Source organism: Rhea pennata, chromosome 2, assembly GCF_028389875.1.
Source record: "Rhea pennata isolate bPtePen1 chromosome 2, bPtePen1.pri, whole genome shotgun sequence".
In the NCBI taxonomy this organism is placed as follows: Eukaryota; Metazoa; Chordata; class Aves; order Rheiformes; family Rheidae; genus Rhea; species Rhea pennata.
Window position 1 is genome coordinate 161990003 of NC_084664.1, and position 15395 is coordinate 162005397.

At 42.1% G+C, this 15395-nt stretch overlaps 1 protein-coding gene across 1 annotated transcript in view; it reads left to right on the forward strand.

The window, feature by feature from the left end:
* ADGRB1 (adhesion G protein-coupled receptor B1) overlaps positions 1-15395 on the forward strand; it is a 202776-nt gene that overhangs the window by 120987 nt on the left and 66394 nt on the right. The window contains exon 18 of the mRNA XM_062570701.1: positions 12261-12364. Coding sequence (XP_062426685.1) covers positions 12261-12364 — 104 coding nt within the window. The remainder of the gene's footprint in view (positions 1-12260; positions 12365-15395) is intronic.

Sequence of the window (15395 nt, forward strand, 5' to 3'; positions counted from 1 at the left end):
CCCGGGAGTAATACCAGTGCTGAGATTAGTCTCTGGTCTTCAGCCTCTGCTGAAATTAAAGACTTATTATGTGCAGCTGGGAAACTGTGTGTCCAGGGTTTGCTAAGGGTCTTAATGCTTATTTTGAGTTTGCAGTGTTTAATACCTTGCTGCCATGAGGGTAGCTTAGCAAGTGTGACAGCTGCCCTGTTGCCCTGCTATGGCTTACTGCTCTGTTAAAGGAGGTGTGGATTTAAGCCAGGGCACCAGAGTCTTCCCCGTTCCCCTTTCCAGTTTCCTAAGTGCTTGGAAAAGAGCTTTCAGACTCGGACAGAATATGCGGATTTGACACTTGCTCAAGAGCATCCAAGGCCAGAAATGTGAAAGAAGGGAGTGAGCAGTGCCCCTCTGAGAGGCTCTTCTGTGTGTTAAAGCAGGATGGTTGGTACAATGTAGGCACAGGCTGATGTGAGCGTGAGAATGTGCATGTATTTATGTGTGCGGGAGGGGACTGTGTGCTGTAGACGTTTGGCATGATATCTCCACACTAGTGGAGAATGGAGGTGAACTCTGCAAGAGGGTTGGAGTTGTTTCTCAAGGGTAAAAGACTGAGGGGAAGGAGGATAATAATCTTCAAATGGGTAGAAGGTAGCTGAGGAAAGGAAGGGAGCAATCGGCTTTCTATGTCTGCTGGGGATTGGATTTAAATTGCAGTGAGAGAGATTTAATTTAGACACAAGGGAAAACATTCCAGCTGCAGGGATAGTTAAGCACTGAGAGCCTCCATCAGTGGAGGCTTTGTAGAGCAGGCTGGGAATGGTTTATATAACTTTGAGGCAGGCGAATGGGTGAGAAGAGCTCTTCATATCTCTTCCCACCCTGTTATCCGTAATTCTGTATTCTAGATCGCCTTTATGTCTGCATCTTGCTAAATAAAGGACATCAGTATGGCAGAGGTTTGGCATAAACACATTACTGAGGAGCAGAACAGGATGAAGGCTGATGGGGAAGCCTTTATGGATTAGGACACATTTGAAGTCACAAGGATCCTTAGGCTAGGGGGCCAGGACCAACGAAAGGACAGTCCAGCTTGCCTGCCTCCAGTATCCAGCTATAACTGTCAATCTGATTTTATTTTTATTATAAGTTATTTGGACCACAGTGTCACCTGGGAGTCTTAGCTGTGGAACAGGACTTCGTCAGCCTACTCAGTGCTGATCAGGCCAAAAAAACAGCCCAGCCCAAAATAGCTTCCAGTTAAAGCACAGGAGAGAAGACAATACATAGATATAGGCTGGTGTAGGAGCACATGTAAACAACGTGAGGGCATTAGTCATCACAAGCTGCAGTAAGTCAGGGCACATCTGCCATTGCCAGGATTTTTTTGTAGGCATTGCAACCAGCAGGGTTTTAAAGAGGAGGCTTGAAGAAAGAGCATAAGATAACTTTCTGGATGTTTTAGGGGAACTTCTCCCAAGGCAGAGGACAGCGTGGGAGATAGCACAAAGGTGCTCATTTGAAAATGGTAACAAGTGGGTGATGAAGGCTGGTTTCATAGGCTCATTGGGGAGGGAGTTAACATGTCAGTGCTAAACGAGATTATTTGCCTTTTCAAAACACTTCAGAGAATAACCAAGCTGTATTTCAAGCCCTAAAGAAAAGGGAGCCAGCTGATCTGTAGAGTGTTCTGCCTGGCTTTCTAGTATCGTTCTGCTCTCATCTCTCTCTTTAGTACTTAAGCCTGGAAAAGCCTTTTTAGGTAATTTTGGCAGGCCACTTCACCACTGAGTCCTGTTGTACCCTGCCTAAAGGGTTTAGGTTCAAGGGCTTAGGTTGCCCTTGAATTACCATGCAGTGAGACATGGAAATTAAGTCATTATTATTTTTTTAGCAGCAAATGTCTACTCGTTTAAAACAAAATTGAATTAGTTTCTGAAACAATTGTACTCTTAATACTTTCACTGTCTATAAATAGCTGAGTGGACAAATGCACGGGCAAGATTTTGATAGTAATGGCATTTTTAAGCAAAAATGGACAATGCACATGGAAAACAAATGTCAGATTTGTAATTATGAGTATATGAGCCCCAGACTTCTCTTTAAAAGTCTGGGCTGTCTAAGCAGGAAGCTAACATGATATGGTACATGCTAGTATTAAGTCAAAACTAACTACATGTGAAGCTGACTGCTCAGAAGCTAGCCCTACTAACCGGAAGGATTTATAGAATATATTCAATAAGTCCATGAAAGCAAAATTACTCTGCTCATCTCCCATAAGCAAGGAAATGCTCTAATTTTTCGTGACAGAATGTTCTTTTTCCTCCTTCAAATATGACAATCATGTCAATCATCCCCTAGACGGGGAATATCCTATTACCGAGACCAATTTTAATCTTATTTGTGTCAATGTGGTAGTCTTGTAAATCTAGGGACTGTTACAGTTTTACTTCTCAGTCTCTCAGCTGTGAATAAGATGAGTGTCAGGGCCGGACTCTTATTCCTTTAATGCCACTTTGAGATCACTGTCCCCTATAGAGAAAAACAAGACCAAGGTTCCCTAGTAATCAACTGTGCCTGTACAATTCTGTGTGCTGTGCTGGGTGGGCAGAAACATGCCTGATCACATGGGCACTTCAGTTTGCAGCTAGAATAAAGCTGTCATTATCATCATAACAGCATACAGCATTTGGGGGACGCCCACTGATAAGATCATCTGTTAAATGGCGTAATCTCTAGATTTCTTTTTCAGAGGCGAACTCTAGCCAATGAGGCCCTGAAAGCCTTGGTGGACTGATAATCAGCTGGAGACATAAGCTTTAAGGTTTTTGGTTCGAGTTTAGTCTGGGTCAAAAGCCATGACCAGTGCAGAGGTCTTCAATATTTGAACTTCAGTGTTTTCTAACATGCTCTAGGTGACCCTGCTGAGCGGGGAGGTTGGACTAGATGATCTCCAGAGGTCCCTTCCAACCTTACTGATTCTATGATTCTATGAACTGCGACAGAGGAGAAGCTTCTCCTGGGTCCTAGAGGAAGGGAATTAACAGCTATGTGCATTAATTAAAGGAATGAACTAAGGGAGGATTTAAGAGCTGTTTTAGGGATGACTTGTGCAGGCTTTGTGCAAGTGTTCATTGCTCATGCTTTGGATGGAGGTTTTTCTTAAGGGCTAGTCTTCAGTGGGCAAGGGTGCTGCTAGGGGAAAGGGAAGGCAGGCATTTGTTCTCCATAGTACTAGGCAGTAGAGTGATATGAGCATCTTTGGCAGAAGTCTTCTTCCAGATGTCATGCTTCTGCATGGTCTCAGATGTTCCCTCACTCCTCGATCTGGTCTTTCTCAAGGGCAGGATGCACAGATACAGGGAAAGTGTTACCCTGTCTGTAGGGAGAGCGTCGGTCTGGCGTTGCTCACCAACACAACACTCAACAGAGTAAAACAAACAGTAAGCTGTGTTGGAATAATTTGGTGAAATGCTGTCACCTGGCATGGAACCAAGGCACTGCTTAAATCAGGATAAACACAGTCTGGATTCCCCCCTCATTTTCCATTCCTAGTCTGCCATGGCTTTTTTTTTTTTTTTTTTTTTTTTCAATTTTGTAGAAGTCTTACCACATTGTGCTGCAAAATGCTGAGCACCACTGCTATCAAGTTAGTAAAGCTGAGGGCACGCATTATGAAACCAAGCCAAGATGATTAACACAAGCACTGGCATGCCAATTAATTACCTGCTTTGACTTGGTCATCCTGTGTAGTGCAGAGAAAGGACAGTCCCACATACTAAGAAATGCTAAAGGAAGCTTGTTTTTAATGTAGTTAGACTCACAGCATGTATCTGTACTGTTATACGTGCAGTGTCCTGCATGTCCTGTGGTTGTCCACAGTGTTTAATTTTTATAGTGCTCTGGCTCTGTCTTAACTTGTGCTAGTTATGCTCAGGTATGGTCCAGGGAACGGTGTGATCCATGGATGTTCCACTAGGCAGGACAAGAGCACTTTGTATTGAACTGTGAATTTGTATGAACATTGGCTATATCGTATCACTTCATCTCAAGGCCACAGAATGGGTTCTGAACAATTTTATTTTCTAGAATAGACATAGCAAGATGGAGCTTTGCCACTAATCGCAGGACATGTAAAGCTGTTAACAGTGCTGTTGATTAAGGTCCACTTTGGCCTCAGCCATATCTGAAGGAAAGAGAGCATACCCAGAGAGGGATAGGACATTTTGATTATTATCAGCTTTGTTTTGGAAAATGGTTCTATTTTCTCTGTAAAATATGCTTTAAAGGGAAAGACTGGAACAGAAATTCTTACAGTATATGTAAAAGCAAGGATATAAAAAATATATATATTCCAGCTGGCCAGCTAACAAACAGTTAAGCCAAAAACTCACCCCTCTCTATCTTCCACATTTTAATATTGCACAACAGAGAATGTGGTACTAGTGCTTGATTGTCCTGATATAGCCCTAGGAATCCCCTAAAGCATTTACAAATATCAAGAGATCTAAGCTGAATTAAGCTCTGGAAGAGAGAGAAAGTGGTATTATTCTATTGGTATTATTCTATTCCATTTCCAAGGGGTCAAAGTAAGCCCCAGAGAATTTAAGACCAGTGTTTTCAATTTAAAGTAGATGAGTTCAGTGGGCTTTGAAAAGATTGGCCTAAAAGACAGAGCCACACGTATAAAATTGACCTGTGGGCAAGCGGGGAATAGGCCCCATCGTTCCTCGCTTGCAATCCCTGTGTTCAGCACTCTGGCACAGCGGTTCGCAAAACATGGTTTACACAGGGATACAAAGTGACTCACAGCTATTTGGCAGGCTCATATTGAACAGTGATTTCAATAGTTCTGCCAGGCAAAATGTCATGGGAAAAGTGGGGAGGGGTGCTAGCACATAGTGTATTTTAAGCAATGACAGTGGGCTATTAACTGAAAATGTTTGGGAACAGATAGCTGGGGAAGAGAAGAATGGTCCTAGGAATTAATGCAGCCCCAATCTAGCTTTCTTTGATGTCAAGACTACACGTGGAGACCCTAGGATTACAGTCTGGTGGTTCAGAGACAGGTACGGAGCTGATTGTCGTGTTGGCAACCGACAGGTAGAGAATGAACACTCTGTTCCTCCAGTCAACTCCTGTAATTCTCAGCTAGCCAGAAGGAAATCCTCCTGACAATTCTTATTAATGAACAGCTACGTGACCACTCCTCAGCCTTGAGAGCGTCATCAAAGCTGTTTACTGAACGCAGATTGCTATGTTGTGTCTTGAGAGCGGACTCAATATAGGGTGAAGAGTTAGCAATTGTTTATAAATTGTGGCACGTTAAGATGTCTCTCTGGGTGATTTCGGTGTGCTGTAATTACATGAAATTGCCTGTTTGACTGGCCAAATTATATAAAAGGGACCCTCAGCTCCACAAGTATATTTCCAATAATGGGTGACTATTAGCCTATAGTTAGGGTACAAAGGAAACATACGGAGGTAATAATCCTTTGAACCTGCCTTGAAATGGCATTGGTTGAGCTGAGGAGGATGTCGTTGGCTCCAGAAAGAGGTTGCAAAGAGATTATTTATTAATGACACTGCTAATGAATTTTCATCCAAAGATCTCAAAGCACTTCTCAGAGGATGGAAATGTCCTGGTGCTTCTTCACTTCCCCTGCTTTAAGTTGAATGGACACAGCAGTGCTTCTGATAATGGTGACCAGCAGGTTCCAGCCTGAAGCCTTTCAGCTGTAGCCTGATCTTGCCTTCACTAAATCTATGCCTCTGCCGGTATTGTCCACCCCTTGCTTAATGTTCTGCTTTTCCTCGCTCCCCTCCCCCTATACGATGTGTGTCTGTGGATTCTCTCCTCTGGTAGCATAGGCTGAAATGTCTGTGGGGCTGCAACAGGTCCACGGTACTTAAGTAGTGCAAGGGATGCCTCTTCCAGGAGTGAAAACTGAGCTTTCCCTTTAGGTGCTCCATCTGTATCTAGAATTTCACTGTGGGCCTTAGCAACTGGTATGCCCAATTGTGACATTAGGATATCAGTCCTAATTTCACTGAAAACTGAGTGATGTTCAAAATAGTGAGGGGATGAAAACAGCAATTACTTATCCAACGGATCTGCTCTCTGCATGTGTACCTGCCTCACATCTGCTCATTCTGCTGGCAAATCCAAGGCTTTGCTCCTATTAGCTCTGCAGAGTCCTCAGAGGCGGACGCGTGCATCAGCAGCAATACTATTAGCTAAGGTGTGCCCTAAAAAGCCTGATTCTCACTCAAATGAAGGTTTCATAGCTTTGTTCAGGCATTATCAAAGGCCCTGAAAGACACTGTACATGGCGCTAGAAGAAAAACCTGGATTGTATCCCCTTTGGGGCAGCTGCTGTCCTTTTTGTTCAGTGGTTGTATTCAGGTGGAGTTCATGGCTAGTGCTGCACTGCACCACTGCAATATGTATGTATAAATATACCTATATATGTAATGTGAAGGCGATTGTTCAGAAGTAGAGCCTTAAAGTGAGAATGAATTAAGACTCAGACAAAAGGAATCAATTAGAAGGGAGCCTAAAGCAGTTACTCTCCAACAGCTGAGCTTCTTCAACTGACGATGTGAAACTGAAAGACAGCACCAACTGTAGTATAGCAGATACCAAAACAGTGAATGAAAGTTTCCTTTTGACTTGCAGCTGATGTGGGCTGAAAGCATATATGTGAACAATGCTCAGCTGATGGGCTGTAGCTGGAAAAAGTACTATAAATGCATTGCGTTGAAATCTTGCACTTAGATTTATGCCTGCTTTTTGTTGCCTTTACACTGCTAAGTTTTTTTCAAAGGGCTTGAGCCTGAATGAAAAATCCAGAATCTAACCAAATGGGGATAAAAAGTGTTCAGGAGATTTTTGGCAGATGAGAGCACATCTACTTCATAGTCATTCAGTGCTTCTGGGTCATTTTCTTACAAAATGGATATATATTCCTTTGTTGACAAAGTGTTTACTTTTCTGAGTAGTAATGTAAGCATTATTTTCCAGCAATTTTAACAGCTCTTTACTGGCTTTCTGCTTTGAAAAGAGTTCTCCAACCAGGAACAAAATCAATACAACATGGCTTAAGAAACTGTTTAAGAGCTGTGAATAGCCTTTAGTCCAATGGCACAGTAAAAACAAATGTTTCTGAGTAATTCTTGAAATAAAATGTATCCATCTGATCTAACTATTTTTCAGAATAGTAGAATAAGTCTTACTACTTTGAACTTATGATCTGTAAGGAGAGGTGAAGGGAGCTGGGCATATGTAATGTCACAGAGAAGAGGTTAAGGGACAATCTAATCACAGCCTGTAAGTACCTGAAGGGCAGTCACAAAGACGATAGAACCAAACGCTCTACTAGTATGAGATGATATAATAGGAGACAACAGTCACAAGCTGTAGCTTTCAAGGTTCCTGTGGGACATCATTAACATAAACTTTTTTTCACCAGGTGAATAGTGCGGCCCTGAAACAGTCTCCAGAGGGATAGAGGTGTCTGTCTTTGGGGTTTTCAAGAGTCATCCAGTCAAAGCCATGGCTCACCTTATCTAATGTACATACATGATAGTTCTGCTCCAAGCAATAAGCTGATTTAGAGACCTTCAGATACCCCTTCCAACCAACATTTCATGAGTATTTTCATTTCCAATATGCAAGGAGTCAGGCTCAAGGCAACCATTCTGAATAACAAACATATCTGAGAAAACGAACAAAGCCAAGCACCTCAAAATCCAAACCTGTGTGTCTGTATTTATTTGGGAGTAAAACAGTTTAATGTTTCGGTGAATTTATGAGTATGATGTTGAACCTGTAATAAGATTGTTCAGCATTTCTGAGTACTGAGGATGGAAAAAGCAGAAAGAACAGCTTGATCGTAAGGTGTTAGGCAACTGTGTGGTGTTAAGAAATACCGTTTTCTGGCTTTGTTCTAATTGGAGCTTGTTTGACCCTGGAGCCAGAGCAGGGTAATGGAAGAAGCATGACTCAAATGAAGTCAATTTTCACAGTGTTGTACGGAAACTAAGAAGGAAAGCGCGAAATACAGAGCATGTGAAGAGGGAAGAGCTGGAAAGACATTAAGAGCAAGAATAAAAAGGCAAAATATGTCGTGAATAGTGGCCAGAGAAATAAAAGAAAAAATGGAGAAAGGAAGAGAGGGGACATAGAAGCCAAGAATAAGATGAAAGCAAAGGGCAGTAAAGAAGAGGAGTGTCCTTCTGCCCTGGTAGTCAGAGAGATGAGGTAGTAGGACAGCAAGCAGCCCCAGGCAGTAGCATTCATTATTTCCATCCTAGCTGATGTCAATGATTGCTTCCCTCCTCCCTTGTCACGCTTGGTGACAGATTTGCAGGACTTGCGACTCAGAAAGACCTGTTCTGCTTCTGCCTTGCCCAAACGAAGGTCTTCTTTCCAGTGCTGCAGGGACATAGCTGCGTCGTCATTTCAGGATGCTTCCAGACAGCACCCATCAACAGCCACTGGGAAGTGTTGAGAGGCAGAGCAGAGTCTGGGCCACTTGGGACCATCTCCACCAGAGTGGAGACCCTTTTTCTAGCCTGTCCTTTGGCAACAGCCAATTTGTTCCTCAGCAGTGGTGTGGGGAAACTCCCATAGGACTGCTCTCTCGTCTCTTGGTAGAGTGCCTTTCTGTCATTCTGTTAATATTACTATTTCTTTTTAAAAATAACCTTTCTTCTTCCTCTCTTTCTTCTCCAAGGAAATTTTCCTTGCAAGGTGCAAATCCTACAGCGTGCAACCATCTTCTCTCAGGGAGTTTAATTAGTCAAACGAAATAAAACAAATGATGCTTCTTTTGCCAAAGGGAAAAGGTGGAGGTGGGTTATGGGAAGAAGGGAAGGACAAAGAAACTTCCTAACAAAGAAAGCAAGTAGAATCCTAACCTTTATGGGCCTAATCCTTTAGGGCCTCCTATTCCCATAGCAATGATCTCGTACTCTTATTGCAGTCAGTGGTTTTTATAGTTATCCACCCTCATGATGCCAACAGAAACCCTATCTGGACTGGACCAACTATTTGTTCTCTGCAGGGAGAAGTGGTGGTTTTCATTGTGTTTCCTCAGCTACTAGTCACAGATTTTGTGAAAGTACGGCTGGAGGATGAAGGAGGGAGGTACAGATTAGTTTTTCTGAGGAAGTGGCTGCAGATAGGTATTAACTACTACCTGTCGATCTCACTTTCCAGTTGATGGATTGATGTTTTGTGTACAGCCTGGCTAGCCAGCAATTGATCCAGGAACAGTACAGTGCATCCAACCTCTGGCTTAACTAATGGAGGATTTAGAAGAGGGTTGTGGCTAATGTAGAAAAGGGGATAGGGGAGAGGGTAAAAGAATTTGAGGCAGTGTTGGAGGTAGGAGAGAGATTAGAGAGGATATGGAGGGACGGGGAGGTGTTACTATGTTGGGAATATAGAGATGCAGCTTACTCATCTACTGAAATCCAAACTGTTTCTTCAGTTACTCTCGGATCGTTTAGAACTGAGTTATATTTGTTTTTTTTCTTGCTTTAATGGAGCTCCTTCCCCACTTTTATCCAGTTACCCATGAACAATCATGAAATGAGACCTACTTAAATCAAGTGTCACAATCTGCTCATCCCAGGCCACCATTTGCCTGTGTATGATGTGAACTCATGTTGCCCAAGGTGGGGAGCAGTGAGAGAAAAAGGGTTGGAGTAAGTTTGGAGCGAATGAGCAGGGAGCAATTCATATCTAAGGAGCTTGTGCTTCCCAATGAGTTTATCACAAACCTACATGTCTGAAGTGGGATTCGCGTTCTACAGGGGAGAAATAAAGCGTAGGAGACAAGGGAGAAAGCTGGCTTCATGTAGAAGACTGCATCCATTTCTGCCATTTGCCATGCTAGTATCTGACTAAATTAGAGATTTCTGTTCCCAGAAGAAGACTCACTCTATCCTCATTTCGTATTGTAAGCAGAAGGATGCAACATTTCAATGCTCAAAACATCTGGAATGTGTACAACTTCCATTTTTTGATGGAAGATGTACTGAAATGTTGATATTTTCTTCGATTTTTTTTTCTTTGTGTTTACCTACTTCCTGAAAAACTGCTTCTGATCTTCCACAAATATTTGGCAGAAATAAATGCTCGAGGCAGGAGTGGAATTACATGAGTTGATGTTAAAAATTGCAGAGATCCAAGTCTCCATAGAAGTTGAGAGTAAGAATCAATGTGCGAGCTGAAACATTTTCCCAGAACATTTCAGGAAATTGTAGATGAGATGCAGGTCGTGGCTGGATTGGTGAGGCTCAGTGCTGTTTTTCTGTTCTTGTTCTTGCTCTTCTGCACAAATGCTGAAAGTTAAAAGAGTTAAAATATTGCCTGAAATCGAGTCTCATTACTTCAACAAGTTGAATTAGACTCATAATCCAGAACCTTGGTGCATATTTCTGGTAGTGGGATCAACCAACTTCCTATTCCACAGAGCCAGCTCAAGGAAGTTGTATAGGTCTGTTTAGATAATGATGTGTTAGAGCCGATATGGTCAGTAGTGAGGGGACATCACACAGAGAGACCACCACACCAAAATATTGCTTGGCTTCCAGCATGCAGCTGATTTATATCCAGTTAGCTCAGAGTAAAGAACCCCGTATCTGCCAATATTCCTCTGGATATATATCCCCTGTTGGGTATTCATGCCTTTGAATGCATCACTAAATTTTGTCTCAGATCATTTAAGCTCTTGGGCCAACCTTTCCAATAGCTCCTGTGGGGTTCACTGCAGCAGTATTGTGAAAGTTGTGTTCTTCATTAATTCCCCCAATGAGATTCAAAATGTGAGAGGTGTCCTTGGTTAAAACATGTAAGGAAGGAAGATGTTCCCAAACCTTCTCAAACTTCAGAGACAGTTCAGCTCAAATTCCATGATATCAGGACTAGTGTCTTTTTTTTGTGGTGGGCACTATGGAATAAACCTCTGCTGATGGTGGGCCTTGGTTATCAAATACTTTGCAATACACGCATACTTGCTTGCCCGTGTGAAACTGGCCAGGTGCCATGTAAGCATAGTGCTGAGCCTTGCCTGATATATTGTGTTTCGCAGAAGGCTTAGTAGCCTGGAACAGAGCTGCAGTAGCCTCAGCTTTATGACTTCCTGATGACTGGAGGTTCAGGTTGAACAACCTCGTCTCTGCCAACAAAATATTATAGCCAAGTGCTTAAAGGACTGCCTGTTCCATTCCCAAATTCATGCATAATTGCATTCTTTTTCTCTATGCCAAGCCCTTGCTATGTCAGAAACTATCTCATCTCCATAGCTCTAGCAATAGGTGTTGATATTGCGCCAATCTAGTAACAACCTTGACTGTGCTCCCACACCTTTGCATGCTGCATAATCACTCTAAATAGAAGGTTCTCTTATGTCTCCTGCTTCTCTGTGTTCATGCCAGCAGATTTCATTGACGTGGAAAAGAGAAACATGCTGGATACAAAGCCTGCAGCAGAGAAAACCAACTGGGCCCCAGATACTCTCTTAAACTAAGAGAAGGGGGAATTTAGCCTTCAGCAATGAAGAGACCTAGATTAGGAGGGGAGTAGTTGATCTTGACATTGCAAAAGCTGATGACCAGCAAATGAGCAACCTTTCCACAATCACAAATATTCCTCTCAAGGCCCTGCGTCTGAATAAACGCCCTATGCAGTAGTGAAAGAGTGATGAAGTGATGAACTGAGAGTGGTGAAGTGATGGATGGTATGACTGAATGCTGGGTTCCTGAGGAGGATGTTTATACATTTTTTTTTTCTTTACTTGCTTCATCTCCTCCCTACCAGATGGATGTTTGTAGGCAGTGGAAGATTTTCACCTTCTTTTCATCCTCCAAGCTTCAGTGACAGCCATTCCCAGAAGAGCTCATTTGTAATTGTTCTAGTGTGGGCACTGCCTTCTGTGATTATCTCATTAATTATCTCAGAAGTTTCACACTGAGTATGAAGGGTCTGATCTTCCTCATGCAACCTGTACTTTTTACACACCTGTCTTGCCATGAATATCACTGTTGTTACCTCAGACTTAACACTGATGTGTACCAGAACAGAATCAGGACAAAAGAAAGGCTGGGTCAACTGGAAATATATTCTGGTCTTATATTTTCTTTATTTATATATTCACTGTGATGTGAAGGTCAGGTGAGTTGACACACAATTAGGAGGAAAGTCATTGCCCTGAAATTGGACTGGTAGCATTTGCTGAGCATCTTTTTTTAATATCTTATTTTCTTTCTTTCAGAACATGGAAAAGGTGCTGGTCCCTTCTGTCACGTTAATTGTAGGCTGTGGAGTATCTTCGCTGACACTTTTGCTGTTGATTATCATTTATGTCTCTGTTTGGAGGTATGACATTCATTCTTCTCTTTTCTTGTTGGGAAAAGCAACTGTCTCTTGATATAGTTGAATCTTGCAGGTTTTGTTTTCCTCTTTCAGGTGCCTGGTGCTTGAGGACTAACTGTTTTGTAATGAATGGGTACTACAGAAAACCATCATGGTGGTTTAGTTGGCATTATCCTTTCCTTTTAGTGCCAGAGAAATTAGTACAGTGAAATTCGTGCCTTGACCCCTTGTAGTCACATTGTTCCATTTTCAAAAGCTGCATGCTGTTTTAGATGCCTTCATATACCCCAGGAAACCTTGTTCTCGGAGAGGTGGACATTCATTGCCTTCTGAAAGACAGGTTGCTTTAAGGTGTTCCATGTTGGATCTCTGATAAAATCGAAGGATGTAGGATTCTTTGTGAAAACATCTGGCCTGAAGAACTGACAACACTTTTCTGGAGCTTAAGGATGTTAAACCTCATGGTCTAACTAACTCTCAAATTACTTAGCTACATTCTGCCTTTAGCTTCAAATGCATATGGGATTCTTCACTGCTTCCTGTTGCAGAGAGTTCCTGTATCCCTGCAAGCAGATGTCAGGTACAACCTTGTGAATAGCTGCATAATTTGAAGAGGCTGCAGTGATTTCTTAGCAAAGTTTGTTTAAACCAGTTTACATCAGCCCAAGTCCTTTTTAGTGGACTGTACAAGCACGGAAAATCACGGGTGTTTATGGGATTCTCCCTCTGTACTGCTTTAAACAAGGCTTGAGTTTGCGCTGCAGAGACCTGTGCCTTTCCTAAACCTATGACAAACATACTGAGAGCTTCATGACTCCAGGCTAAACAAAACAAAGCAAATCAGAACTAGGTGAATTACTGTGAAATTGAAATGCAATGGCTACAGAGAATATACTTTTAGGAATTTGTTGGTGACCCTTTTGTGAGATCAGTCTGAGGCTCTCATTTTGCCAGGTTTTTCTTCTTAGTAGGGAGGAAAGAAGAAAGAGTAAGTTCAGTTCTGAGTTGTGAATCAAGATCACTTTTCCTGCCATTTGATGGAGCTAGAAAAATAAAAATAGAAGACAACTAAGCAAAAATGCATCTTTTTGTTGATGCTCTGAGTCTGCATAGTAGCTGATTAATTATAGCAAGTGCTCTGAGCTGAGGACTAGTTAGAATAACATTTAGTTCAAACTCAAGTTTTTCTGCGTCAGTGGTGTCACTGAGTCTACGTAAGTCCTTTTCCTTTCCTGATTTTCTTCAGACAGAGTAGGCATTTTTGTTGGGATGGTGACTTTCGGTTCCACTGGCATCAGGATCAAGTGGAAACTTAGGAGAGAGGAGTGAGAAACATAGTCTGCTGGTCATCTGTTATAGCCGTATACTCACTTTCATATCAGGAGCATGTTCAGAATCAGAAAACTTAGGCTCAGAAATTAGATTGATTCAGGTATCTGCATTGTGTTTGGAGAATGTTGGAGTAGTTTGGAATAACATGATGTATTACATTTTTTTTTAGAACTATGTCCCTCAATATTTATTATTATTGAGGACACGGAAGTTAACTACTCTCTCTGTTTAAAAATATACCCTTTTTAGCTCCCAATTCCAGCCATTGGCTAATGTTTATGGCCCAAAATTACCTGAGGCAAGTTCAACATGAATAAGAGAGCACATTTATGGCAGGCTTGAATGGGAATTTCTAAGCTAGCCAGCTATGGACTTGTATTTCCAAGTGATCCTGAGCCAGATATATCTTGATTAAAGAGTTCTCTGTCCTACGAAGTATTTTTTTATGTGAATATTTCTGGTAACCATGATCAAGTTATCTCTGGACTTCCTCTTTGGTGGGCTGAGTAAGTTTCATTTTTTATGTGTAAATCATGTTTTCTAAACTTCACAGCATTCCTGTGGATGATCTCTGAGCACTCTCCAGAGTGTGTGCCCTTTTTATCTTAGGCATAGCTGCTGGACACGAATGTGCTATCCTATTAATGATCTCAGAAACATCATATTGAAGTTAATGTTATCTCTTGGCTTCCACTTGGTTTTGCCCTTTATGTTATACAATCTATCCATTCTTATAGCTAGAGACAGACATCTGGAGGAATTCCCAGAAGTGGGATCAGCTGTTTTATTCTGGCTGCTGTTGCTAAAGTACAGGAATTGTGTCATAGTGGTCTTTTTTTTTCACTGTACAGAAGACAAACCTCTTGTCAGAATAGTGTCCTAGCTGTGTAGCATTCTGTTGGAAGCACTTACTGAAACTCAGTTGTTTTGAGGAGCTTTGGCTGTGAAATTTCCCATTCAGACCTTTGGACAAAGGCATCTGGAGCATGTATACATAGACTCAGCTTGAATATGAACCTGTTCTAACGAATAGATTCACTGAGGCTGACAATTTGGAAATTTTCCCAGAGGTTTGCCCATCTAGAGTTTGTTTATGCGTGGGAAGCAGAAAGAGAAGGGGGAAAAAAAAAAGAGAAAGGGAAAGGAACATGTTAAATAAAAGAGGACAACATAAGAGGGAAGTGATCCCAGCTTTGGGCTAGATATCATAGAGAAATGAATTTACCCTCTGCTTCTCGTTCAAAACCCCAATAATAGTTGCTTATTAGTGGCATCTTCTCAGCTATCAGTAGGACCAGCATGAGCTTTTTGATGCAAGCAATCACAGATGTAGCCAGCTTGGCAGAATCTCATTTTAAACTGAATGTTGTGTCTTTTTGATGGTTGTTGGTGGCCTGTTGGTGGACTCACTCCAGTTTCCAGTAGACAGATGGTTACAGAAGTTCTGCTACAGATGGTGCAGCTCTGCCGTTATTAGCAATCTTGACAGAGATGTCAGTGACCCAGTGGGCCATAGAAATGGACTGACCTTGTTACCTCTGGGCAGTGACTCTCCTGGGTCACAGTTGGAGAGACAGTCTGTGTGGGGGCCATGTGCTCCACCATTTGTGTGGAAAGGAGAGCAAATTCAGAGAGAAAGATCTACCCGCTTGAACACTCACTTGAAAATGAAAAGCAAGGAGAAAAGGAATTGCTGATAGGT